Source organism: Bufo gargarizans, chromosome 2 (assembly GCF_014858855.1).
Source record: "Bufo gargarizans isolate SCDJY-AF-19 chromosome 2, ASM1485885v1, whole genome shotgun sequence".
Taxonomy (NCBI): domain Eukaryota; kingdom Metazoa; phylum Chordata; class Amphibia; order Anura; family Bufonidae; genus Bufo; species Bufo gargarizans.
The window spans coordinates 59944379-59972124 of record NC_058081.1 but is presented as its reverse complement, the minus strand read 5'-3'; the positions used below and the strand labels follow the sequence as shown (position 1 = coordinate 59972124).

Sequence of the window (27746 nt, the reverse complement as noted above, 5' to 3'; positions counted from 1 at the left end):
CATGATGCCCAGCCAATCATAAACCTGGAATCTGCGTCTGGTCCTGCGATCATGTAAATCGTTTACCGAACGTTGGCAATCTGCGAGAATGTATGTTTTGTTTTAGATGAGAAACAATTGTGGATTTTATTACCAGATTTGGCGGATTCCTTTGTAAGGCCGGAATCACAGTATTTTACTGTGCTAGGACCCATATGTCTGCCCTGTCCAAACAGAAGATTAGTGTAATGCCACGACTTGCAGAGATAAGACACAACGAGGGTCATTTATTATGACCCCCCCCCCCCCCTCATGCCAGAAACTGGTGTAAAAAAAATTGCAAGTACGCGGTTTGCAACTTTTTGATTGCCGCTGCTCCCAAATTTAGATGCATTTGGCTTTTGTGCGTTGTCTATGGCACTTTCTGAAAAAGGGGAGTGAGGGGGGTCGGGGCAGTGTGCCTTCTCATGAATTAAGCGCATCCTCAGGGCTCATGCAGGCGATCGTATTTTCTTTCCGTATCCGTTCCGTTTTTTTTTTTTTGCAGCCCGTATGCGGAATCATTCACTTTAATGGGTCCACAAAAAAAAAAAAAAGGAAATGACGCTGTGCGCGTTCCATATCCGTATTTCTGCAAGTCCATTGTGTAAAAAAATAGAACATGTTCTATTCTTGTCCGTTTTGCGGACAAGGACAAGCATTGTTACAATGGATCCGCAATAAAAACGCATGCAACACGGATGTCATCCATTTATTTTTTTTGCGGATCCGTGTTTTGCGGACCGCAAAATACAAACTGTCGTGTGTATGAGCCCTCAGGTGGAGCAAAGGATATCAAAGACACCTGCGTAAAATGACGATCTTTGATGGATGTCCCCCAATATATATCAGACCTCAACTAACTTCAGGCTCATGCACACGGATCCGTAAAAAATACGGATGACATCACGTGTGACTGCCGTATTGCATCCGCTTTTTTTTGCGGATCCATTGTAAAAATGCCTGTCCTTGTCCGCAAAATGAATAAGAATAGGACGTGTTCTATTTTTGGGTGGAACAGACATGCGGACATACGGAATGCACACAGAGTCATTTCCAAATTTTTTGGTGGACCCACTGAAGTTAATGGTTCCTTATACGGACCTGTAAAATAAACGCAGCGGAAACAGGAAAAAAAATTAATTAGTGTGCATGAGCCCCTAGACCTTATAAATCTATCCTATTTTTTTTTGCAGATCGGACATACGGATCTGTACCCCATTCTTGCACAACCCCTTTTAATCCGGGGTCCTGGAAGACCCCTTCTAATCACTTTTTAAGTTCCTCACTTTTTTAACGCAGATGAAGGTTATAAGTGATTAGACGGTAGTGTATATTACATGTAATTCCTTATAAATCTGACTCGTTGCAAACTATTATACACCAGAGTGTCATTCATGCAGTTTTGGTAAATCTTTATATTTGATATGTAATATTTTTGCCCTCATACAGCCGTCAAGCATCATTCGGCCATCAAGCACCACACTGAATAAAGACAACGGGACACATGCATAGAGATGAAAATTTTACCAGTCTTCAGTTGAAATGCTTTTATATATCAGCCTGACACGTCCACGTTACAGAGGGAGCAAAAAACGTGGGATCTGGCAGACGTACCGGCAGCACAGTATGTCTCCCAGGCAGAAGGTTTGCATTGCAGGTTCCACTGCCTAAGATCAAGGTAAGCCGCTGGTTCCTGGAAATATATAGCTATCTATATATGTATATATATTTATTCACCTTATTATAAGGTACATAGAAATCTCTCTGGGAATATAAACAGCCACAAAATATATAGGACATCTGCTTTCACTTTTTTACAATTTTATACAAAAAAAAAGCGTGTATTAAAACAGCCGCCATTTTTTGGAAAATATCCCCACAAAAGCAGCAGTTCCCCCTCCGTGATTATGAACATTTAGTGCGCACATGAAAGCAGTGGCAAATATGATCCGTACCATGTAGTCGCGTGGGGAGTAGAGAGGTACGCAGTGCATTATACAATGCGGCATGTTCATTATCCGCAGTCCTGACACCACTATAAAGTGCATCACATCAGTTCCCAGCCATGTAACAGCACCAGCAGATAAAAGGGCAGGAATGGGAGTGGAAATGCTGCCCCCTTCATATCCCATACTGTTTTACCCCCTTTGTAGATAGTTACATGCGTGCAATGCCCCTTCACTGATATCGCTAAATATTCCCTGACTATATAGAGCAATGTGTACTTCAGTATCACAGGTACATATACATTCCACCTGCCACATCTAGAAGTGCTAGCGGATAGGAACAGTAGTCAAGATATCTGTGCAAGCACCACTTAAAGCAGGTGTACAGTCATTGCTCCATGCACAGATTTCCCTTAGGACACTATATTAAAAACACAATGGTAAATCTCAAAATCAATCTAACGTTTGTAGCTTTTCACCCTCAGGCTTCGATAGATTAGACACAGCAATGAACCCAGTGTAAACCTGAGAAGAAGAGGGAGGAGAGAGCAGAAGCTATGCATTTCTAGGAAGCCGGGGTGAGTGTGTAACTAGCTTCATAGCTGCCGAACAGTGGGTGCTTTAAAATCTATGTACACAGTTGGGGGCATTTTTTTATGGTTGCATTTACTCATATTGGCCAAAAAATCACTTTTTCAATTGGTCTTTATTAAAAATGTTCAGCTGTTTCTGAGATACAGGAGTTAAAAAAATCAGTCTGCAAACTGTGACTGTTTTCTTTAAATCTCATCTGATGGCTCGCGTAGAGTTGTTATCGCGGATCACCTGACCTCATAAACACTTATTTAAGCTGTATTCTTATCAATTTGATAAGGATTCATCTATAATGAGGATAGGAGGTCGAAGTGAGCGGGATCCAAAGAAAACAGACTGACAGCTTGCAAACAGACTGAGTTTTTAAACCCCTGTATCTCAGAAACGACAGAACATTTTTAATAAAGACCAATTGAAGAAAAATATTTTTAGGCCAAAATTAGTAAAATGAAATCAGAAAAAATACCCCCTAGGGCATACATAGCCTTTAAGTTTTTTTTTGTTTTTTTTTTAATGGAAGAATGGATTCAGTTCTGTTCACATGACGTGCATATACTTGGTGTGTCACTAACCCCTCAGTATGTGTGCATATATATATATATATAATGTTTTCTGTATAGAAAACTATAGTTGACTACACTTTTCTATACAGACCTATCCTGTTAAAAATACATATGCCGCACACGATTTTTTAACATGGGAGTCTATGGGAAATGTATACCAAGCTTTCCGGTGGATGTACACATCAGGCAGTACCCCCAATATAAATGTCAGAAGTGCCTTTGCAAAATCCTCAGCGTAGTCCGCAGCAGAAACCGTTGCGGTGTTTATAGCGGTTTTTTCCGTTTGAAAGCCTTGGATCTGCTCACGGTTTACCGCTGTTGAATGGAGCTAAACTGCGAAAGGGCACCCGCCGCAGCTTCAAGCGACATCTGTCCAGACACCACACCAAGAAAGAACATGTCCTTTCTTGTCACGGTCGAGGCTTTAAACCACCGGCCACACCAATGGCAGCACGGCTTCTCATGTGTGTTACATGTGAATTGTGCGGCAAGTTCAACTCCTATACATTGAAAGGCTGAGATTTCTCTACGTGATTTGAAAATCCTCAGTCTGCTCATTCTCCCAAGTGAAATTATTTCTCTCCATGTGGATGCAGTTTTTTAGAACCCCATCCACATGGATGGTACTGTAAACTGCTGCAGATTTGCTGAACCTGCAGCTGAAATCCACAGCAAATATGCCACCTCTGATCTCACCGGGAGAAGAATGATAACACAGGTAAGTGCTGAAGTTATAGAAAGGGCAGTATCCATAGATATAAAGAGCTAGGTAGAGAATGAATAAAGTGCCTACGTCTTAATAACAGTTCTTTCAAGTGGGCGAGCTCCAATAGTAAAGGTAATCTACCTGCAAGCCAAACTCCTCATGACATCCAAGTCAGCCCATCAATGACAACAGGGCTTCATCACAGCCTGCTGCACTGAACCAGCTGCCAGTTATAGTCTTTACAGACTTATCCATTTCTTACAGACCTACAAAGATATTATCGGATCTCACGTTTGAAAATACGTGAGGCAGTGGTCACCAAACCTCCATCATGTATCCATTTTTTAACATCAAAATTAGTGTCATCTGCAGCGATATTCTTGTTGTGACAGATCCAGCTTAGCATTCTTGGCTCCCTTAAGAACAGAAGCCATGAGCCTAATGTAAGCAGAGCCTTAAGGGATTGCTAGTTGTGGGAATTTCTGTGCGAATTAGGAAAACCTATAAAGATAGGTGGACATTCTGGAGTAGTCTTACCGGTCAGAGTGCTAATCTACTTTCAAATTTATTGAAAATCTAATTATGGACATATAGGGTCATTTATTTGGAAAAATGGAACAGCGTGCCAGAAAAGCTGTTTGCACCTTCCTTTCCTTCATCTGTGCAGCAATATGCCGTGTTGTTGCAGGGCTTACATACATGAGCTCAAGATGATGGAATGATCTCTCAGGATGGAGCTAGTCAGACCAGCAGAAAGCGATCCCGCACAGAATAAGTGGGGGTCCTGTGGTCCAGGTCTGCTGCCTGGCCCTTGCCTATTCGTACAAAATTCATACAGTATAATCTGACTCACAAGATAAAAATGTGGTGAAGCAAGGGTTTTTCACCTCCATTCCCCCTCATAACGATGGGGGAGAACACAAGTCATGGGTGGGTCTTCCTAAGCCCTAAAGCGTTATGGTATGGATATCCTGCATCCATGCAGACTACATTAAAGGCGCTGTTCCACAAAAACATATTCTACATTTTTCCAACCAGCACCTGGATCTGAATGCTTGTGTATTTGCTACTGAGCTATTCAATAAAATATATCTGTATACCGCCACCTGCTGTTTTTCCTTTTCTCTCTGTCCACTTCACTGAGGTGGTCACACGTGCTCAGTTCCATCCTTCAACTGCCACCAGCTGTAAATACTGTTGGAAGCTGTGACAGTTATAGGGAGAGAGCTGCAGCAGAATGGACATACCTCCTGAGCTGTGATAGGGAGAGAGCTGCAGCAGACAGGACACACCTCCTGAGCTGTGATAGGGAGAGAGCTGCAGCAGAAAGGACATACCTCCGGAGCTGTGATAGGGAGAGAGCTGCAGCAGAAAGGACATACCTCCTGAGCTGTGATAGGGAGAGAGCTGCAGCAGAAAGGACATACCTCCTGAGCTGTGATTGTGAGAGAGCTGCAGCAGAAAGAACATACCTCCTGAGCTGTGATAGGGAGAGAGCTGCAGCAGAAAGGACATACCTCCTGAGCTGTGATAGGGAGAGAGCTGCAGCAGAAAAGAAAAGCAGAGCAATTGAAGCAATGAATGGGGAGATCTCTGGATCCATGTGAGGTACAGGGCTGGTTCTGGCTTTGTTAGTAAGGTATTGTCTCTATACTATATAATGTCTGATTTTTATTTTACATTACTCAGGGAATAAGAATTAATATTTCCTCCAGTGCTTCTTGATTTCCTCCATTCATAAAAGCACAGTAGGTGCTGTTCCCCTTTAAATGAGCCCATTGTCCCTAAAGCTTCTGACTGATTACGGTTATTAAATTGCTCTTATACTTGCATTTAGCGCCTTATATATGCTTTACAGCACAGGCAATATTTTTAGCCTAGGGTGAAGTTTTTTTGCTTGTTTGGATTTTTTTTTATAATAGTATATTTTTCCATAGCAGCAAAAAGATCCTCAGAAAAAAAAAATGTTTCATTATTTTTTTTAAACCTGACTGTCATGCAAAGACATGCAGGAGAGAGAGGTGGGGTGGCTCACCCCCAAACCCTGCCCCCACCGACTCTTCTCAAAGTGACAAACACATGTCATTTTATAAAAGGAGAAGGCTGCAGCACAGGCAGGATTATCGGGGAAGGAGGGAGAACGAAAGCGAGTGGAGAAAAGCGTAAGTGACAAGGAGAATATAGGGAGAGAGGAGAAATTAGAAGAGTGAATTAGTGATGAGTAGCTGACACAATGAAAGTGATCAAGGTAGAGAATAGAGCAAAGTGTGGTCCTATGGGAATGTAAAAGCCTCCTATGAAAGAGGGCAGTCAGGTGTCCCTATCATACTCCTTACAGAGAGGGTGCCACAGCCTAGATTAGCCCTATCTCTCCTTCCCATGATCAGGGGCTCCTAAGCCCCGATGCAAAATTTGTATCTGCCATGTACAATTTATCACAGCAAGGGGCCCTCAGCACAACCCTATAGCTATTTCCCTGTCCATGGGCAATGCCGACTTGCACAGGACTACCTTTCTCAAAAAGAAGGGGGACCGGCCCAAGGGTTGCTTGTTCCTTCTCTTCCATATTAAAATAAATTAGGCGGAAAGTAAACAAAGCTAATGTTAGCAGATGGGTAAAAAATTATTATTTTTAAATAGGACCCTATTGTGTGTCCTTACCCCCTTCGCAATGATCTGCCTATATTAGAGCAAAGGGTTGGTCCATTTAAAAGTCATTTAGTCTGGTCAGGCAGGGGTGCACCTAGCCTTTCTGCTGCCTCAGGCGAAAACTGAAACGGCGCCCCCCCCCCTCTCAAATGCCAATTTCTTAACCTAACCCCTTTGCCACAATGAAAGCGCTCATTGCCCATGGCCCTTCCGCTGCCCCCCTCTTGCCCCTACCTGGTGCTGCCTGACCTGGCCTCATTGGTGGTGCACCCCTGTGGTCAGGGCTGTTCAACTGTTAAAGGGGTTTTCCGAGAGGTCGATATTGATGGCCCATCCTTAGTATAAGGTCATGAGTAATTGATCGTGGGGAGTTCCAACTCCCGACAGCTGTGTGATGAGTCTGTGGTGCTCCTGTCAACTCCCCGTCTTCTTTCTTGGCCACTGATCATGACCTAGGTGCAGCTCAGTCCTATTCAAGTGTATGGGCCTGAGCTTCCATACCAAGCACAGCCACCATACAATGTACGGCGCTGTGCTTGGTAAGGTGCGAGCAGGCCGGGGCGCTGGGGCCTCTCCAACAGCTGATCAGCAGGGGTGTCAGGAATCGTAGCTCCACCAATCGGATATTGATGATAGGCCATCAATATTGAACTCAGCGGGTTTTGCGGGAAAGGCCACATTCTTAATTTTTTTTTGATCGGACGGGAGCTTCTTAAATACGATTGATCTGACTCCGGACCAGTAAAACGTTACAAATGTTCCACAACTGTTGGGTAAGCAACACTCTTTGGTTAAAAAAATAAAATAAAAAATCTACTTCAATTCTTTCATCCCTTAGCAACTGAGGACAATGAAACTTGGACTACTGATAGAAATCATATATTATCATGCACACGCGTATGCACACACTGACTCAAGCTGTAGTTGTTTTTTTTTTTCCCCGGTAATAAAATTGTGTGACAGACGTTGAAAAGAAACTGTGGTGGCAATGGGTGAAGGAGGGGGGGGGGGGGGGATTGTACGAGATAGAGAGAAAAAGAAGCCGAGGGGGGGGTTGGAGAGGAAGAGAATGAGAAAAAATCTTTAAAGGAGAGATGTGAAATGTGTCAGATATGATACTAAAAGGATGAGTACTGCAGGGTGAGTACGGAAAGAATGACAGACAGATAAAAAAGGAATGAAGCCACGTGACGAGGACAGCAGGCACATGAGGGTTTAACATTTGGACATAGCAGCAGATTTTTTTTTTTTTTTGCCATAGCAGCAAATAAGCGACCCTGCCTCGAACTAAGGATTTAGTTTCTCCAAATCCTGTGTACCCTGAGACCCTTATGCTGCCAGATTCACATCAGTGAGGCTATACAAGTCAAAGAGGATAGGGAAGCAGGTATGCACGAGAGAGAGCAGAAGGGCTCTACAGATAGATAGACTTACAAAGGAAAGTCATTCTCTGCAGATTTATCAAGGTGGGGCAAAGAGGTCTTCAGGAGTGTGATGGTTTAATGCTCTGATAATTGGACCTTGAAGGAGTAACAATGCAATGTTCAGTGATGCTTTGGTGAGGCTTTCCTTAAACCAGTCATAATAACCAGTACTGTATATTGAATAATAGTCTGCAGAGCATTTAATGATGAGGACACTGAATCAAGCATTCTCCTTCAGGGAAAGTCACCTGGGTGAGAAGTCAAGCGCATGTGGTTACCACTGGTACCACAGATGGCGAGCAGACCGCTTTATCCCCTCCTTTCTTGTCTTTCTGTTTGAGGTGAATCTTGGCATGTCTCTTCCTCTCATCACTGCGTGCAAACTTGCGTCCACAGAAGTCACAAGCGAAGGGCTTCTCCCCTGTATGTGTGCGGATATGGGTTGTTAGGTGGTCAGAACGGCTGAAGCTCCTCATGCAGATACGACACTGGAAGGGCTTGTGGCCCGTATGGATCCGAAGATGGCGGGTCAGCTCATCAGAGCGGGAGAAACGCCTATCGCATCCTTCAGCAGGACAAGCATGAGGTCTCTCATGTAATGGGGTCTTGCTAGGGCGGTTGGGGTATTTTCTTGGCCGGATAGGCTTGAGGGTAAGCGGAGGTTGATGGTTCATACCTCCAAAGCTTGGCAAGACTTGTTTTTCCTTGAAAGCTTTGATGGTTTCCAATGGAGTGATGGGTGGTGGGTTGACACGCATTGCTTCCATGTTTTGGAAAGGTTTTTGGTCCACTGTGGGTATCTCTGTGTTGTGGTGAAACAAGTTATAGTCTGGTATCATTGGGAATACATTAGAGTCTAAACTTTGCTTAGTCGATGGGTACTCCTGTGAGGAGTATGGGGTCATGCCACCTCCTTGAAAACCCACTTGATCATGGTACAGATCCCCACAACTAGAATAAGGTGGAAGACTGTGGAACATAGACTCCACATCACTTTGTGCCTGACCCATAATGCCTCCACTGCTCCCACTACTTCCTCCTCCTCCTCCTCCACCACCAGTGGGGGCTTGAGAAGTTGGTACACCAAGGATACCAGCACTCATTAAGCTGATGATGTTTTCTTGGCACCAGTTAGAAGGGGAATCAAAAGAAAACTTTCCCAGATATGTGACAGTCTTGTTGCCTGGCTGGAATGTACTTGTGTACGAAAGATCCTGCGATGACTTGTCATTTGGTAAACCTAAATCCATCACGTTATCTGAAGAGAGAGAAAGAGAGTGTATAAGGGGTCAATGCAGTCTCAAAATATGACGTGATGAGCACACTATAGGTCAAAAACGTAGGTATCACATAGACATCCACCACAGCACCTTTGGGAGAGTAAGCTCTCAGTTCAGGTTGCCTTTTACCTTCTCCTTGGGCAGTATGAACCTGTGATGGTTCTGGAGGACTAACACACAATCGTCTCCTACAACTTGTATGCTACAGTAAATGAGAAGGGGAAAACAAAGGGTCCCTGTCGGGTGGCATCTACAGGCTCCTATTATGAGAGACCTCCTTTTTTGAGAAGCTTTTTTTTTTTTTTAACCAGACCAGGTTTCCTGTGGCAAATTTTCACTTCCACTTCTATGAGACATACTGGCCATCTTCATTCAGATGAGCAGCCCCCTAGAAGACCACTTCTCTCAATGCAATTTTGGGTGGTCGTACACTGAGGGGCTGAACAAAGGCTCTGTGTACTGTTTTGTACATTGTGACACCAAAATGACCACCTTAGGACCCTGCGTAATCATCTCAGCTCTGTCATATACAGTATATATATATTTGTAGACGGTGAGCATGCCCCCTGACAGTGAGTTACAGAGTGTTAATATATCTCCATAGCACCAGAGAAAATGTGCGGGTAATTCAGTGATAACACAGACAGGCAGCGTTACTAGTAAATTACAGTACGGTTCACTATGTAGCCGTGTGCTATGTATATCCATGTGGGGGAACCTGTATGAATACAATAATTGCCTCCGGAAAATGTGACAAGATGGCATTTGTTCATATTCCTGAAAATATCCTTGTGTATTATATATAGGTGTGATATACAGTAGTGTCACCCAGTGGACTATTTAAGATGTGGCGGATGTGGCGCCATGTGTCAGCACTATGGATCTGCAGTGTCGCCATATGGTGCCTCTGTGCAACAGAATACCAGCATAATACAGAATGTACTAGAATATGCCTGGATTTTTGTCTCGTCTATTTTCAGGGGATGTGTGCGAGAAGGACCTCACTGCGACTCCTTGTTAAGTCAGAGGTGTAGTATGGGCCCACAGAACTCAACGGAGCCATAACACCCAACATCTTATATGAGCAGATAGCCGATACCTACGAAACTGGCTGACCTGTTACATGTGCACTTGGCAGCTAAAGGCATCTGTGTTGGTCCCATGTTCATATGTGCCCGCATTGCTGAGAAATATGATGTTTTACTATATGCAAATGAGCCTCTAGGAGCAACGGGGGCGTTACCATTACACCTAGAGGCTCTGCTCTCTCTGCAAATGCTGCGCCTCTGCACTGTGATTGACAGGGCCAGGCACTGAAAATGTCATCATGTATGTCAATGAAAGTGGAGAGGGTGCAGCAGTTGCAGAGAGAGCAGAGCCTCTAGGACAGGGATCAGCAACCTTCAGCCCTCCATCTGTTGTAAAACTACAACTCCCAGCATGATCTTTTCACTTCTGTGGAAGTTCAGAGAACAGCCAAGCAAGTGTGCATGATGGGAGATGTAGTTTCACAACACCTGGAGTGTCGGAGGTTGCTGACCCCTGCTCTAGGAGTAATAGTAACGCCCCAGTTGCTCCTAGAGGCTCATTTGCATATAGTAAAACATTATTTTTTCAGTAATGTGGACACATATGAACATGGGACCAACACAGATGTCTCCAGCTGCCAAGTGCACATGTAACAGGTCAGCCAGTGTCATAGGGACAGATCTGCTGACTGATACCCTTTAAGGCACAATCAAGAACGATCACCCTATGTCAGTGATGGGCAAACTGCAGCTCCCCAGCTGTTGCAAAACTACAAATCCCATCATGCCCTGCTGTAGGCTGATAGCTGTAGGCAGACTGGGCATACTGGGAGTTGTAGTTTTACAACAGCTGGAGAGCCGCAGTTTGCCCATCCCTGCACTATGTGGTCATCTGTAGGCTGGCCTGGGGTTAGTATCCAGCAGAACACTGCCGAACAATTGGTCTGGGTTCACATCTCTTATTTTATATACGGTTTTCACTTCATTTGCATGAAAAGAGGGAACGGATCCAAGACAGCAAAAAGCAGAAAGTATTAAGTTCTCCTTCTCTCTGCTTTGGGTTCCTTTCCAGCATTTCCTAAAAAATTAAAAATAAATTTGAACCCCAGCCTTAAAGGGGGTGTCTGCTTTGGATAACCCCTGTCCAGCACCTGATTGCAGGGGCCTTCCTTACACTAACTGAAGTCATCCATGGAATTCACACATAAGGCAGATCTCTGATCCCTCGGGATGGTTGCATATAAGGACATTCGGGTAGAGAGTCTGAGGTGGATGACCCTTGTAATGCAATCTGGGGGTACCTGGATAACTCAAAATTAACATACCGCTACCCGCACTCCTAACACATTGTCTTCCTATTCAGTCCCAAAGATTGGTACAGCTATGTCCACTCCATGGGAGTCTATTCATGTGGCCCTCATCTATTTGCAGATTTTGTCCCTGAATGTAGCACCCGCGGACCTAATTAATAGAAGCGCTATATTAAGAGATGGCGAGCGCGCTGTTCATTGAGCTTCACGTCCTCCCGGAGATCCCCGTATATATAGGTTTATACATTGTAATAGGTCAGGTTACACATAAAGATTTCCTCCCCAATCACATTGAGGTTCTGATATCCCCAGTTTCTTCCTATTCTTTGCATTCACAGAGGGGATTTGCTATAATGGGGATGGTTTTACAGGCAAAGTCACCCACCTTCTAGGCCAAGAAAGCCCTGCCATTCTCTATAATGGGGTCTCCTATGTCGGATAAGTTCCCCACTGTTGGAAATACTAATTTTTGTTGTTATTACACAGGAGCGATAACTACTACTGGTAATATACTTTGGCCTAGATGTAGGAGTATGCACTTCTGGCTCTGGCTTTACAGGTACTGACTTTGACCCCTTTTACACGGTCATCCCCTCTCGTATTAGCATTTATTATCAGGACATTGGTTTACATACAGAGATATCCTCACAGCCCAGTACATGCTATTTCCTATCAATGAGGTTTCCCATTCCGGTTGCCCTTTAAACGCTGTCATCTATACATGTGGGCTGACAGCTTTAGATTGCACATGGTGCCAGGGAGCGTGCCCCTGATCTTGATTATGTAGCTGTTGTACTGTATACAGGTGGTATTAGATATGGTCTATATACATGTAGATGATGGTGGGGTGTACAAACATACCAGTCACCCCTGTACTGTCATCCCCTCCCTCTGGATAACCTGTACATGTGTTAGGAGAAGATTTCTCCAGACTGACCCCTTGTGCCACTGTAAAGTTTTTAAGGACATCTACATTTTAAGGAGTTAAACCTGGAAATTCCCCCTGCCCCCCCGCACTACACCTACTCACCCACCATCCTGTGAGCTGTCTCCAGCTGCCCCCACGTGTCACCTCCCAAGTCAGTCGCCTGCCACCCCCACACACCGGGCTGGGAGCTCCCCCACCTCCGCAACCATATTTAAAGACTTCCTTCCCCCACAATGTGACGTTCTCTGTGTCTGAGCATGGGAACAGAGCATCTGGCTTTGTATGTGGGGGCACTCCGGTGATGGGTAACCCTCTGATCACAGGGCACACAACTGGGCAAACCTGCCCCCCTCACTAATGAGACCAAAACACTCAAACCACACTTTACTGAGAGGCCCACAAGAGCTGTGACCCCAGATCAAGCACAGGGTGGCGGGGCAGTGCCGCTGTGTAGTGAGGCAGTGCCCCCTGTGTGGTCGGGCAGTACCCCTGTGTGGTCGGTAGTGCCCCCTGTATGGTGAGGCAGTACCCCTGTGAGGTCAGGCAGTGCCCCCTATGTGGTGAGGCAGTACCCCTGGATGGATCGGCTGTGACCCTGTGTGGTTAGGCACTGCCCCTGTCTGGTGGGGCAGTACCCCTGTGTGGTCGGTAGTGTCCCCTGTGTGGTGAGGCAGTACCCCTGTGCGGTCAGGCAGTACCCCCTGTGTGGTCAGACGGTACCCCATGTGGTCAGGCAGTACCCCTGTGTGGTCGGGCACTGCTCCTGTGCGGTTAGGCAGTACCCCCTGTGTGGTAGGGCACTGCTCCTGTGTGGTTGGGCAGTACCCCTGTGTGGTTAGGCAGTACCCCTCTGTGGTCGGTAGTGCCCCCTGTGTGGTTGGGCAGTACCCCTGTGTGGTCAGGCAGTACCCCTGTGTGGTCGGTTGTGTGGTCAGGCAGTACCCCTGTATAGTCAGGCACTGCTCCTGTGCGGTCAGGCAGTACCCCCTGTGTGGTAGGGCACTGCTCCTGTGTGGTTGGGCAGTACCCCTGTGTGGTCGGTAGTGCCCACTGTGTTGTAGGGCACTGCTCCTGTGTGGTTAGTCAGTACTCCCGTGTGGTCAGGCAGTACCCCTGTATGGTCAGGCAGTACCCCTGTGTGGTAGGGCACTGCTCCTGTGTGGTTAGTTAGTACTCCCATGTGGTCAGGTAGTACCCCTCTGTGTGGTTGGGCAGTACCCCTGTGTGGTCAGGCAGTACCCCTGTGTGGTCAGGTAGTACCCCCCTGTGTAGTTAGGCAGAACCCCTGTGTGGTAAGGCAGTACCCCTGTGTGGTCGGGCAGTACCCCTGTGTGGTCGGTTGTGTGGTCAGGCAGTACCCCTGTGTGGTCAGGCAGTACCCCTGTGTGGTCAGGCAGAACCCCTGTGTGGTCAGGCAGTACCCCTGTGTGGTCGGTTGTGTGGTTAGGCAGTACCCCTGTGTGGTTAGGCAGAACCCCTGTGTGGTAAGGCAGTACCCCTGTGTGGTCAGGCAGTACCCCTGTGTGGTCAGGCAGTACCCCTGTGTGGTCAGGCAGTACCCCTGTGTGGTCAGGCAGTACCCCTGTGTGGTCAGGCAGTACCCCTGTGTGGTCAGGCAGTACCCCTGTGTGGTCGGGCAGTAATGCTTGGGTTGAGTGTGTGAACAGGTGACATGCGGCAGAGACATCATGTCTCCACAACATAACAGTCCTACACATACGTCCTAGCGGGCACCAAAACTTCTGCCTATGAGATTATTAGATACAGAAGTAGCTCGTCTGCTTAGATACAATGTCATATGTTTCTTTTTAGAGATGTCACTAGCTGCTTTAGATACAGCAGCAGCAGTTCAGTTCTCGTTGATACATTTTCATCTTTCTTATTTGATACATCAGTAGCTCACCTACTTATGCTTATCTATTTCCTACTAGGTACATCACTGGCGGTTTTAGATACAGCAGTAGCTGATCTAGATGATAAATCACTAGCTCATCCAGTTGTGCTTAGATACATTATCTATTTCTGATTAGATACATTAACTATCTCCTTAAAATACATCAGCAGCTCAACTATGTGTTCTTAGATACATTTTCATCTATTTCTGATTAGATAGGTTACTATCTCCTTAAGATACAGCAGTAGCTCATATACCTGTGCTTAGATACATCAGTAGGTCAACTACTTGCCCTGAGATACATTTTGATCTGTTTCCTATTAGGTACATCACTAGCTGATTTAGATACCTCGGTAGTTCATCTACCTGGACTTAGATACATCAGTAGCTCATCTCTTTCTGCTTAGATACATTTTTATCTGTTCCTTGTTAGGTACATCACCAGCTGATTTAGATGCCTTAGTAGTTCATCTACCTGTGCTTAGATACATCAGTAGCTCATCTACTTGTGCTGAGATACATTTTCATCAATTTCCTATTAGGTCCATCACTAGCTGATTTAGATACCTGGGTAGGACTTAGATACATTAATAGCTCATCTACTTCTGCTTAGATACATTTTCTACATCACTAGCTGATTTAGATACCTCGGTAGTTCATCTACCTGGACTTAGATACATCAGTAGCTCATCTACTTGTGCTGAGATACATATTAGGTCCATCATTAACTGCTTTACATACACCAGTATCTGATTTAGCTGTGCTTAGATACATTCTCCTCTGCCGTTTTTCTGCTTAGATACACGATAGACTGTGCCCCCATGCCCCTCACTCACCTGCAGACATGGCGGAGTAATGCTGCTCGCTGCCCCCACCAGGGTAGATGGCCAGGGCTCCGGTCAGGTCCTGCCCCTCCTCCGGGTACAGAGTGTCCGGTAGAAGAGATGTCATATTCACGGGGAGTTTCTCCAGCAGCTTCCCGGTCATAGGGAGAGAAGTGGTGCCCACCTGGGATCTGAGCTCTGCCTTGTTATCAGCCCCCGACAGGAATAAGAGGGGGTCTAACTGTGCTCCATGGCGGAGATCGGGGTCTCACAGGTGCCCCGTGCCCACAGCTGCCAGCCTCCTCCACCAAGCCCCTGGCAGAGGCATAGAAGAGAGGAGGGGGGGGGGGGGGGGGCTGGGAGACGGTGAATGGATAAAATCAGGATCTAAGACGCTACCCCATAAGATGGTGGAACAGGTCGCACCCGAAAGATGCACTAAGAAGGGGCAAGCAAGGTGTCTGGCATCTGGAGGAGGCGAGGGTGAAGGAGGAGGCGGGTAACAGGTGTCCTGAATGGATGATGAGGCCACCTACCCTGGAAAGTGGCCAGCGGGGTGTATTATGGTGGCATTTATGGGGTGTGGTTATTTGAGGTGCCCCCTAAGATCCGGTGTAGAAGTGGCAGCTGAGGGGTTAACTGACCTCCCCTCCTGGGAGATGCTCTAAGAATTATCTCTTCTGTCCTCTCTGAATCCCGATGCTCTGTCCGGGGACTCCGGCTGCTTTTTATCCCCGCCTGGGGAAGCTCCAGTGACGTAACTGTCCATATATGGACACACCGTGCTGTGACGTCACAATGGAACCTCCTCATAATGGAACTGTGAGAGAATGCAGGAAGCTGCTGCTCGCTGGATCCACGTTCCGTTCTACCTATAACCACATATATGTACTATATATACTGTATATTATACCTATAACCACACATATATGTACTATATACTGTATGTTATACCTATAAGCACATATATGTACTGTATATAATGTATATTATACCTATAACCACATATATGTACTATATATAATGTATATTATACCTATAACCACATATATGTACTATATATACTGTATATTATACCTATAACCACATATATGTACTATATATACACTGTATATTATACCTATAACCACATATATGTACTATATATACACTGTATATTATACCTATAACCACATATATGTACTATATATATACTGTATATTATACCTATAACCACATATATGTACTATATATACTGTATGTTATACCTATAACCACATATATGTACTGTGTATACTGTATGTTATACCTATAACCACATATATGTACTGTGTATACTGTATATTATACCTATAACCACATATATGTACTATATATAATGTATATTATACCTATAACCACATATATGTACTGTATATACTGTATGTTATACCTATAACCACATATATGTACTGTATATACTGTATATTATACCTATAACCATATATATGTACTATATATACTGTATATTATACCTATAACCACATATATGTACTATATATACTGTATGCTATACCTATAAGCACATATATGTACTATATATACTGTATATTATACCTATAAACACATATATACTATATATACTGTATATTATACCTATAACCTTTATGTACTATATATACTGTATATTATACCTACAACCACATATATGTACTATATATACTGAATATTATATCTATAACCACATATATGTACTATATATACTGTATATTATACCTATAACCACATATATATGTACTTTATCATACTGTATATTATACCTATAACCACATATATGTTATGTATACTGTATATTATACATATAACCACATATACTGTATGTGTGGTTATAGGTATAATATACAGTATATATATATTACATATATGTGATTATAGGTATAATATACAGTATATATAGTACATTGAATGGTTATAGGTATAATATATAGTATATATATATGTGTGTGTGTGTGGTTATAGATATAATATACAGTATATATTATATATATGTGGTTATAGGTATAATATAAAGTATATATAGTACAAATATGTGTGGTTATAGGTATAATATACAGTACATATATATGGTTATAGGTATAATATACAGTATATATAGTACATATATGTGTGGTTATAGGTATGATATACAGTATATACAGTACAGACCAAAAGTTTGGACACACCTTCTCATTCAAAGAGTTTTCTTTATTTTCATGACTATGAAAATTGTAGATTCACACTGAAGGCATCAAAACTATGAATTAACACATGTGGAATTATATACATAACAAAAAAGCGTGAAACAACTGAAAATATGTCATATTCTAGGTTCTTCAAAGTAGCCACCTTTTGCTTTGATTACTGCTTTGCACACTCTTGGCATTCTCTTGATGAGCTTCAAGAGGTAGTCACCTGAAATGGTTTTCACTTCACAGGTGTGCCCTGTCAGGTTTAATAAGTGGGATTTCTTGCCTTATAAATGGGGTTGGGACCATCAGTTGCGTTGTGGAGAAGTCAGGTGGATACACAGCTGATATTCCTACTGAATAGACTTAGAATTTGTATTATGGCAAGAAAAAAGCAGCTAAGTAAAGAAAAACGAGTGGCCATCATTACTTTAAGAAATGAAGGTCAGTCAGTCCAAAAAATTGGGAAAACTTTGAAAGTGTCCCCCAGTGCAGTCACAAAAACCATCAAGCGCTACAAAGAAACTGGCTCACATGCGGACCACCCCAGGAAAGGAAGACCAAGAGTCACCTCTGCTGCGGAGGATAAGTTCATCCGAGTCACCAGCCTCAGAAATCACAGGTTAACAGCAGCTCAGATTAGAGACCAGGTCAATGCCACACAGAGTTCTAGCAGCAGACACATCTCTAGAACAACTGTTAAGAGGAGACAGAAGAGGCAACAGGCAACAAGCAGAAGAGACTTGTTTGGGCTAAAGAACACAAGGAATAGACTATAGACCAGTGGAAATCTGTGTTTTGGTCTGATGAGTCCAAATTTGAGATCTTTGGTTCCAACCACCATGTCTTTGTGCGACGCAGAAAAGGTGAACAGATGGACTCTACATGCCTGGTTCCCACCGTGAAGCATGGAGGATGAGGTGTGATGGTGTGGAGGTGCTTTGCTGGTGACACTGTTGGGGATTTATTCAAAATTGAAGGCATACTTAACCAGCATGGCTACCACAGCATCTTGCAGCAGCATGCTATTCCATCCGGTTTGCGTTTAGTTGGACCATCATTTATTTTTCAACAGGACAATGACCCCAAACACACCTCCAGGCTGTTTAAGGGCTATTTGACCATGAAGGAGAATGATGGGGTGCTCTGCCAGATGACCTGGCCTCCACAGTCACCGGACCTGAACCCAATCGAGATGGTTTGGGGTGAGCTGGACCGCAGAGTAAAGGCAAAAGGGCCAACAAGTGCTAAGCATCTCTGGGAACTCCTTCAAGACTGTTGGAAGACCATTTCAGGTGACTACCTCTTGAAGCTCATCAAAAGAATGCCAAGAGTGTGCAAAGCAGTAATCAAAGCAAAAGGTGGCTACTTTGAAGAACCTAGAATATGACATATTTTCTGTTGTTTCACACTTTTTTGTTATGTATATAATTCCACATGTGTTAATTCATAGTTTTGATGCCTTCAGTGTGAATCTACAATTTTCATAGTCATGAAAATAAAGAAAACTCTTTGAATGAGAAGGTGTGTCCAAACTTTTGGTCTGTACTGTATTTGTACTATACACTCACCTAAAGGATTATTAGGAACACCTGTTCTATTTCTCATTAATGCGATTATCTAGTCAACCAATCACATGGCAGTTGCTTCAATGCATGTAGGATTGTGGTCCTGGTCAAGACAATCTCCTGAACTCCAAACTGAATGTCAGAATGGGAAAGAAATGTGGGCTACAACAGCAGAAGACCCCACCGGGTATAACTCATCTCTACTACAAATAGGAAAAAGAGGCTACAATTTGCACGAGCTCACCAAAATTGGACTGTTGAAGACTGGAAAAACGTTGCCTGGTCTGATGAGTCTCGATTTCCGACATTCAAATGGTAGAGTCCGAATTTGGCGTAAACAGAATGAAAACATGTATCCATCATGCCTTGTTACCACTGTGCAGGCTGGTGGTGGTGGTGTAATGGTGTGGGGGATGTTTTCTGGGAACACTTTAGGCCCCTTAGTGCTGAAGGCAAAAGGGGGTCCAACATCGTATTAGTATGGTGTTCCTAATAATTCTTTAGGTGAGTGTATGTGGTTATAGGTATAATATACAGTATATACACTCACCTAAAGAATTATTAGGAACACCATACTAATACGGTGTTGGACCCCCTTTTGACTTCAGAACTGCCTTAATTCTACGTGGCATTGATTCAACAAGGTGCTGATAGCATTCTTTAGAAATGTTGGCCCATATAGATAGGATAGCATCTTGCAGTTGATGGAGATTTGAGGGATGCACATCCAGGGCACGAAGCTCCCGTTCCACCACATCCCAAAGATGCTCTATTGGGTTGAGATCTGGTGACTGTGGGGGCCATTTTAGTACAGTGAACTCATTGTCATGTTCAAGAAACCAATTTGAAATGATTAGAGCTTTGTGACATGGTGCATTATCCTGCTGGAAGTAGCCATCAGAGGATGGGTACATGGTGGTCAGGAAGGGATGGACATGGTCAGAAACAATGCTCAGGTAGCCCGTGGCATTTAAACGATGACCAATTGGCACTAAGGGGCCTAAAGTGTGCTCAGAAAACATCCCCCACACCATTACACCACCACCACCAGCCTGCACAGTGGTAACAAGGCATGATGGATACATGTTCTCATTCTGTTTACGCCAAACTCGGACTCTACCATTTGAATGTCTCAACAGAAATCGAGACTCATCAGACCAGGCAACATTTTTCCAGTGCAAATTGTAGCCTCTTTTTCCCATTTGTAGTGGAGATGAGTGGTACCCGGTGGGGTCTTCTGCTGTTGTAGTCCATCCGTCTCAAGGTTGTGCGTGTTGTGGCTTCACAAATGCTTTGCTGCATACCTCGGTTGTAACGAGTGGTTATTTCAGTCAACGTTGCTCTTCTATCAGCTTGAATCAGTCTGCCCATTCTCCTCTGACCTCTAGCATCAACAAGGCATTTTCGCCCACAGGACTGCCGCATACTGGATGTTTTTCCCTTTTCACACCATTCTTTGCAAACCCTAGAAATGGTTGTGCGTGAAAATCCCAGTAACATATATGTACTATATATACTGTATATTATACCTATAACCACACATGTAATATATATACTGTATGTTATACCTATAAACACACATATATGTACTATATATACTCTATATTATACTTATAACTACTGTGACACAGTGAGAGTTTTGGGCTGGGAAAACAGGTATTTTCCTCCCAGCATGTGCTGCTGGGCTGATTTACAGCCAGGTGAGGTCAAATACCGGACGGGATTTTAAGTGCCGGTCCGGGTTTTGGCAGCACCTGGCTGACCTTAAATAGGCAGCTGGGCTCAGATTTGTGTTGGGATCTGGAAGCCTTGTGTCTGGATAAAGGCTGCTACCTGTTTGGCGTGAAAACAGGTTCGTGCTGCTATGCTGAAGGACTCTTTGAGGCAGAATTGCCGCATGGTGTGGATTACCACCAACACCGCAAGGTGACTTTTTGCTTGTTTATGACTGCTTGTTTTGTCACTTGCCTCAAGTGTGAATAAAATACTGAACTGTTTGATCCAAAGAACTTGTTGTTGCCTCTATACTGCGTTGCTAATCCTGTCCACCAGAGTGAAACCCCACAATTGGTGGAGGATGCGGGCAAGAGCAGTGAGGCTGGCGTGAACGACGATATTTTTGGTTTCTGCATTTTGGAGACACAGTTGTATATCGTACATTAAACCAGCTGTATTACAACCAGTGCCCCACAACAAAATGGAGGCTGTTGTGAAGGCCCTCATGGAGGCTAATCAGCAGCAACGAGAGACAAACCTGCAGCAACGCAAGGCTAATCAGCAGCATCAGGAGACTAACCAGTAATGCCCATATCCCTTTGTAATGCCCCCAGTTGAGCTAATGTTCCCATAATGTGCCAATATAAAATACCCCTTCTCAGTGCCCCCGTAGATGACCCCCATAGTGCTCCCCCCTTCCCCACAGTACCCCCCATATGTCCCAGTATAAAATGCCCCTATACAGAGCCCCCATATAAAATCCCCCTTCTTTTTGGCCTCAGTAGATGCCCCTATAGTGCCACCCAATAATCTGCCAGTAATAAGTGCCCCAATAGATGCCCCCAATCATGTTTCAGTAAGATGTGCTCCCATAGATGCCCCCAATCATGTGCCAGTAATAAGAGCCCCCCACCATCATGTGCCAGTAGCCAGATGCCCCCCAAATCATGTGCCAGTAGCCAGAGTGCCCCCCCTTATTATGTGCAAGTAACCCCCCTTATCATGTTCCAGTAGCCCCCCTTATCATGTGCCAGTAGCCCCCCTGCATCATTTAATTTACAGAACATGTCCACAACTTTGAAGATGTTTTTTTTTTTTATTGTGAAGCAAACAACAAATAGGACAAAATAACAGAAGAAGTGAATGTGCATAACTATTCACCCCCTAAAGTCAGTACCTTTTGCGGCAATCACAGCTCCAAGTCGCTTTGGATAAGTCTCTATGAGCTTGCCACATCTTACCACTGGGATTTTTGCCCATTCCTCCTTGCAGAACTGCTCCAGCATCTTCAAGTTGGATGGGTTGAGCTCGTGAACAGCAATATTTAAGTCTGACCACAGATTTTCTATTGGATTGAGGTCTGGGCTTTGACTCGGCCATTCCAACACATGTACATGTTTTCCCTTAAACCAGTCAAGTGTTGCTTTTGCAGAGTCTTTGGGGTCATTGTCCTGCTGGAAGGTGAACCTCTATCCTAGCCTCAAATCACGCACAGAGTGGGACAGGTTTTGCTCAAGAATATCCCTGTATTTAGCACCTTCCATCTTTCCCTCAACTCTGACCAGTTTCCCAGTCCCATCCCCACAGCATGATGCTGCCACCACCATGTGTCACTGTGGGGATGGTGTTCTTTGGGTGATGTGATGAGTTGGGTTTGCACCAGACATAGTGTTTTCTTTGATGGACGAAAAGTTCAATTTTAGTCTCCTCAGACCAGAGCACCTTCCTCCATACATTTTGGGAGTCTTCCACAGGCCTTTACGCAAAGTCACAATGTGCCTTTTTTTTTTTTGCTGAAAGTAATGGCTTTCTTCCGGCCACTCTGCCATAAAGCCCAACTCTATGGAGCGTACGGCTTATTGTCGTCCTATGTACAGATACTCCAGTCTCTGCTGTGGAACTCTGCAGCTCCTCCAGGGTTACCTTAGGTCTCTGTGCTGCCTCTCTGATTAATGCCCTACTTGCCCGATCCGTGAGTTTTGGTGGGCAGGTTTACTGTTGTGCCATGTTCTTTCCATTTGGTTACAATAGATTTGATGGTGTTCCTGGGGATCATCAAAGATATTGATATTTTTTTTATAACCTAACCCTGACTTGTACTTCTCAACAACATTGTCCCTTACTTGTTTGGAGAGTTCCTTGGTCTTCATGGCAGTGTTTGGTTAGTGATGCCTCTTGCTTAGGTGTTGCAGCCTCTGGGGCCTTTCAAAAAAGGTGTGTATATGTAATGACAGCTCATGTGACACTTAGATTGCACACAGGCGAACATCATTTCACTAATTACGTGACTTCTGAAGGTAATTGGTGGCACAAAAAAAGTCAAGAGGGGGGGAAGGGAATACTTTTGCAAGGCACTGTAATATACCCAGAAGCACACATATATGTACTATATTACTATATCATACTGTATATTATACCTAGAAGCACATCTATAGGTACTATATCATAACCACACACACATTTATTCTATATCATAGTTTATACAGTGCCACACTGTCCTTTAATATAATTATTACTTGATCATTTGTATATGATAGTTTTAGGCTCACTCCTTGTGGATTTTTATCATGTTTTTGGCTCTTTTGTTTGGTACATGTGTTTTAATGTGTTTCTTCACAAAAATTGATTATTTATTCCCTTAGGGGCCGGGCTAATTTTCACCTTAAGGACCAGGCCATTTTTTGCAAAACTGACCAGTGTCAGTTTATGTGGTAATAACTTAAAAACGCTTTGACTTATCCAAGCCATTATGATATTGTTTTTTCATCACATATTGTACCTGATGACAGTGGTAAAATGGAGTAAAAAAAAAAATATCATTTTTATTAAAAAAAAAAAAATCAAATTTACCAAAAATTTGGAGAAGTTAGCAAATTTCCAAGTTTTAAGTTCTCTACTTCTATAATACATGGTAATAACTACAAAAATAGTTATTACTTTACATTCCCCATATGTCTACTTCATGTTAGGATCATTTTGGGAATGACATTTTATTTTTTTGTGGACGTTACAAGGCTTAGAAGTTTAAAAGCAAATCTTGAAATTTTTCAGAAATTTTCAAAAAGCCACCTTTTAAGGACCAGTTCAGGTCTGAAGTCACTTTGTGAGGCTTACATAATAAAAACCACCCAAAAGTGACCCCATTCTAGAAACTACACCCCTCAAGGTATTTAAAACTGATTTTACAAATGTTGTTAACCCTTTAAGTGTTCCACAACAGTTAATGGCAAATGGAGATAACATTTCAGAATTTCAATTTTTGGGCAAATTTTTGATTTTAATAAAAAAATTTCCAGCAACAAAGCAAGGGTTAACAGCCAAACAAAACTCAGAATTTTTTCCCCTGATTCTGTAGTTTGCAGAAACACCCCATATGTGGCCATAAACTACTGTACGGGCACACAGTAGGCCATAGAGGGAAAGGTGTGCCGTGCGGTTTTTGGAAGGCAGATTTTGCTGGACTGGTTTATTTACACCATGTCCCATTTGAAGCCCCCCGATGCCCCCCTAGAGTAGATACTCCATAAAAGTGACCCCATCTAAGAAACTACACCCCTCAAGGTATTTAAAACAGATTTTACAAACATTGTTAACCCTTTAGGTGTTCCACAACAGTTAATGGCAAATGGAGATGAAATTTCTGAATTTCGATTGTTTGGCAAATTTTCCATTTTAATCCATTTTTTCCAGGGACAAAGCAAGGGTTAACAGCCAAACAAAACTCAATATTTATTGCCCTGATTCTTTTTTGCTGGATTGGTTTTTAGACACCATGTCCCATTTGAAGCCCCCTGATGCACCCCTAGAGGAGAAATTCCATAGAAAATGACCACATCTAAGAAACTACACCCCTCAAGGTATTCAAAACTGATTTTACAAGCTTTATTAACTCTTTAGGCGTTCCATAAGATTTAATGGAAAATGGAGATAACATTTCATAATTTCACTTTTTTGGAAGATTTTCCATTTTAATAATTTTTTTCCAGTAACAAAGCAAGGATTAACAGCCAAACAAAACTTAACATTTATTATTCTGATTCTGCAGTTTACAGAAACACCCCATATGTGGTCGTAAACTGCTGTACGGGCACACAGCAGGGCGCAGAAGGAAAGGAACGCCATTTGGTTTTTGGAAGGCAGATTTTGCTGGATTGGTTTTTAGAAACCATGTCCCATTTGAAGCCCCCTGATGCACCCCTAGAGGAGAAACTCCAAAAAAGTGACCCCATTTTGGAAACTACGGGATAAGGTGGCAGTTTTGTTGGTACTATTTTAGGGTACATATGATTTTTGGTTGCTCTATATTACACTTTTGTAAAGGCATAGTAACAAAAAATTGAAATTCTGAAATTTCATCTCCATTTGCCATTAACTTGTGTGGAACACTTAAAGGGTTAACGACGTTTGTAAAATCAGTTTTGAATACCTTGAGGGGTGTAAATGGGGTCACTTTTTGGAGTTTCTACTCTAGGGGTGCATCAGGGGGGCTTCAAATGGGACATGGTGTCAAAAAAACAGTCTAGCAAAAACTGCCTTCTAAAAACCATATGGCGATCCTTTCTTTCTGCTCCCTGCCGTGTGGCCATACAGCAGTTTACGACCACATATGGGGCATTTCTGTAAACTACAGAATCAGGGCAATAAATATTAAGTTTTATTTGGCTGTTAACCCTTGCTTTGTTATGGGAAAAAAAGAATTAAAATGGAAAATTTGCCCAAAAATAGCTGTTTTGGCACCGTTTTAATTTTTTATTATTTACAGCGTTCCTCTGACAGGTTATATCATGTGCTATTTTTATAGAGCATGTTCTTATGGACGCGGCAATACCTAATATGTAAAATCTTTTTTATTTTTATTTAGGTTTTACACAATAATATCATTTTTGAAACAAAAAAATCATGTTTTAGTGTCTCCATAGTCTGAGAGCCATAGTTTTTTCAGTTTTTAGGCGATTGTCTCAGGTTGGGTATAATTTTTGCAAGATGAGATGAGATGACGTTTAGATTAGCACTATTTTGGGGTGCATATGACTTTTTGATCGCTTGCTATTACACTTTTTGTGATGTAAGGTAACAAAAAAATAGCTTTTTTGACACTGTTTTTATTTTATTCTTTTTACAATGTTTATCTGAGGGGTGTGGTCCTGTGGTATTTTTGTAGAGCAGGTTCTTACGGACGTGGCAATACCTGATATGTATAATATGTATACTTTTTATTTATTTATTTATTTAGGTTTTACACAATAATATCATTTTTGAAACAAAAAAAAACATGTTTTAGTGTCTCCATAGTCTGAGACTTTTTTTTTTTTTGGGCGATTGGGTTATGTAGGGTATAATTTTTTGCGGGATGAGGTGACGGTTAGATTGGCACCAATGTGGGGGGCATACGCCTTTTTGATCGCTTGGTGTTGCACTTTTAGTCATGTAAGGTGACAAAACAAATGTTTTTTTAGCACAGTTTTTATTTAATTTTTTCGACAGTGTTCACCTGAGGGGTTATGTCATATGATATTTTTATAGAGCTGGTCGTTACGGACGTGGCGATACCTAATATGTATACTTTCTTTTATTTTTTTGTTTTACACAATAATATCATTTTTTTAACAAAAAAATATCATGTTTTAGTGTCTCCATAGTCTTGCCCAGCATAGTTTTTTCAGTTTTTGGGCGATTGTCTTAGGTAGGGTATCATTTTTGTGAGATGACTGTTAGATTGGCACTATTTTGGGTGGCATACGACTTTTTGATCGCTTGCTATTACACTTTTTGTGATGTAAGGTGACCAAAAATTGCTTTTTTTTTTACACATTTTGTTTTTACGGTGTTCACCTCAGGGTTTAGGTCATGTGCTATTTTTATAGAGCAGGTTCTTACGGACGCGGCAATACCTAATATGTCTACTTTTTTATTTATTTTTTTACGTTTAACATAAAAAAGCATTTTTGAAACCAAAAAAATCATGTTTTAGTCTGAGAGCCATAGTTTTATTTTATTTTATGGGCCATTGTCTCATGTAGGGGCTTTTCTGATCAATTTCATCATAGGTTTTTATTTTTTTGGGCGTTCACAGTGCGGGGAAAGTAACATGACCGTTATATAGATCAGGTCATTACGGACGCGTTGATATCAAACATGTGTAGGGAATTAAATTTTTTTAATTTTTTATCAGTGATAAATGTATTTTTTTATTTTAACTTTTTTTTCACTTTTTAAAAAAAAAAATGGACCCAGACCCACTTGGTTCTTGAAGATCCAGTGGGTCTGATGTCTGTATAATACAGTACAGTACAATATATAGTGTACTGTACTGTATTTTCACTTTACAAAGTCTGATCACACTTCTGCCTTTAGCAGAAGTCTAATCAGCACCATGGACTGTGAAGCCTGTGAAGGCGTCCGGTTGCCATGGTAACCATCACTCGCTGCCACAACAGAGCAGCGGGTGATGAAAAGGTACAGCAGCCCCCGATGGGAGAGGGAGGGAGCTCCCTCCCTGTTAACTTCTTCCATACAGCGGTCCCTACGGACTGCGACATGGAAGGGGTTAAACGGCTGACATCTGTGCCAGAACAGATGTCAGCCGTTTCAAGCAGAGTGTCAGCAATATGCTGACACTCTGCTAAAACTGCTCGGCCATCCTGAGAGAGGGGGCGGGCAGATGATCGCGCGCCTGCCCGCCCCCCCCAGCACTGCCCACTCGCACTGCCCGCACCCCTCCCCCCAAACAAAGAGGGCAGCAGGGGAGGTTAAATATAAAATAAAAGTATTTTTACATTTCTGATCCCCGCGGTCTGTGAATCTTAGAATTGCAGGGCCCGGCACCTTTTTTGCTTTGGTTGCATATTATCGTTTGCTGCGTTGTGACTTGTATTTACTTAGATCCCGTTCACAGTTGCGTTGAAAATTGTCGGATACAACCATACCTTCAGATCCCCATTGACTATAATGGGATCCGACGGAGACTTAGCCACTTTCTGGCAAAAGTTCAGGGAATTTGCTGGGCAAAAAACATTGCATGCAGCGTTTTTTGTCCGGCTAAATCCCGGCATACTTGCCGTGTAGCTCCCGGACCCCACGGCTGTAAACAGCTGTGAGCTCTGGTAGCCTGA

At 43.1% G+C, this 27746-nt stretch overlaps 1 protein-coding gene across 1 annotated transcript; it reads right to left on the bottom strand.

Annotated features, from left to right (window-relative positions):
• Window positions 1-7541: 7541 nt before the first annotated feature.
• Window positions 7542-15455, bottom strand: EGR3 (early growth response 3). The gene is made up of 2 exons (XM_044282967.1): window positions 15180-15455; window positions 7542-9161 (listed from the first exon to the last, which is right to left on the bottom strand). The coding sequence occupies exons 1-2, from the start codon at window positions 15328-15330 to the stop codon at window positions 8164-8166; spliced, it is 1149 nt and encodes a 382-aa protein (XP_044138902.1). The 5' UTR covers window positions 15331-15455; the 3' UTR covers window positions 7542-8163.
• Between the last annotated feature and the right edge of the window lie 12291 nt (window positions 15456-27746).